Source organism: Galeopterus variegatus, unplaced genomic scaffold (genome assembly GCF_000696425.1).
Source record: "Galeopterus variegatus unplaced genomic scaffold, G_variegatus-3.0.2 Scaffold4874, whole genome shotgun sequence".
In the NCBI taxonomy this organism is placed as follows: domain Eukaryota; kingdom Metazoa; phylum Chordata; class Mammalia; order Dermoptera; family Cynocephalidae; genus Galeopterus; species Galeopterus variegatus.
Window position 1 is genome coordinate 21694 of NW_007730985.1, and position 1275 is coordinate 22968.

Here is a 1275-nt window from a genome sequence, read left to right on the forward strand (position 1 = left end):
TTGAGGAGCCTTAAAAGATAACTGGAATGACAGTTCACTCCCTTCTGGTGTCAAGGACAGTGGGGGAAAGGAAGAGACTAATTTTTCCAATGGGCATCAAGAGACTGAACAGAAGGAAGTGTGCACTGGTCACTGCCTCTTAAGATGGGCAACAGTGGTTCTCAAAAGATGCAAGGAAACTAATTTGGCAAACCAATAAAACTTAGCGTACGTGTTCTCTCTGATAGGACAGTGTTAACTATATCATCCTTTGCTTTAGCACACATTCAAGAAGTCCCAAATCTGGTTTCTGGTCTAGAACTATATTCTGTATGTCATTCAAAAATAAATACAACCTTTACGACCTCATCCATCTTTTCTTGAAATTCTTTAATTCTTTGTTGTCTTTTTTTGATTCCTTTGCTCAACGTAGTACATTGAGACTCAATATTTAATAGTTCACTTTGTAGCTGAGATTGTTCCTAATAACAAAGGAGCAAACATTTTTAAACATGCATGATAGGTGTCTTTTAGAATAAAAGAGGTATCCATGAGTTAAGAGGAATTCAAGTATAGTTGGATAACAAGATTAAGTACCATAAAAATAATTAAAGGACAATAGTATAACCTCAATCATAAGGGAAACTATCTAAAAAGTACATGATGCTATCTATAGAATTCCTGAAACTCTGCTGTCATTCTAATTTCCATCACATTTTGTGTAAGTCTGTAGTACCCGGGAAAATGTAGCAAGGTGCTTTTTTATCATCTCTAGTTCACTCTGTGAATATTTGATTCGTGCATAAGTTCCTTGTACTAGAGTCTGTATTTGTTTCAAGTCTGTTTCTTTGTGGAGGGTCTTCATTAAATCCTAAAAAAAGAAGAGAAATATAAGAACATTTTACAGTAGTAAAGCACTTTCTCTTTTCAAATTGCTTTCACATGTAATAATTCACTGATTTGTACATACAACAACACCCTACCTCCCCTTCTTCTTATAAGAGACCAGGCATTTAAGTACATTAGCCATCTGGAATACCCTAGATGCCATATAAACTCCTCAAAAAACTAATATACTTTCCAACAGGAAAGGACTAGGTATGAAAAATGAAGAACGGGGAGTGGACGTGTTCCCCTCAACACAGAGAAACAGCACCAGCAGGACGGCGTGACTCACTGCCTCACTTTCCAGGCATCCTTGTCTTTCTGCTTTCCTCCCCCAATCCCTTCTCCCTTCCCTCACCTTATTACTCAAACAAATTAACTCCCTCATATATGTTCTGTATTTTTACTCCA

The 1275-nt window shown here is 36.9% G+C and overlaps 1 protein-coding gene across 1 annotated transcript in view; it reads right to left on the bottom strand.

Moving 5' to 3' along the window:
- Nucleotides 1-613: 613 nt before the first annotated feature.
- LOC103603937 (structural maintenance of chromosomes protein 1B-like) overlaps nucleotides 614-1275 on the bottom strand; it is a 25083-nt gene continuing 24421 nt past the window's right edge. Inside the window, exon 5 of the mRNA XM_008588522.1 lies at nucleotides 614-850. Coding sequence (XP_008586744.1) covers nucleotides 680-850 — 171 coding nt within the window. The 3' untranslated portion in view covers nucleotides 614-679. The remainder of the gene's footprint in view (nucleotides 851-1275) is intronic.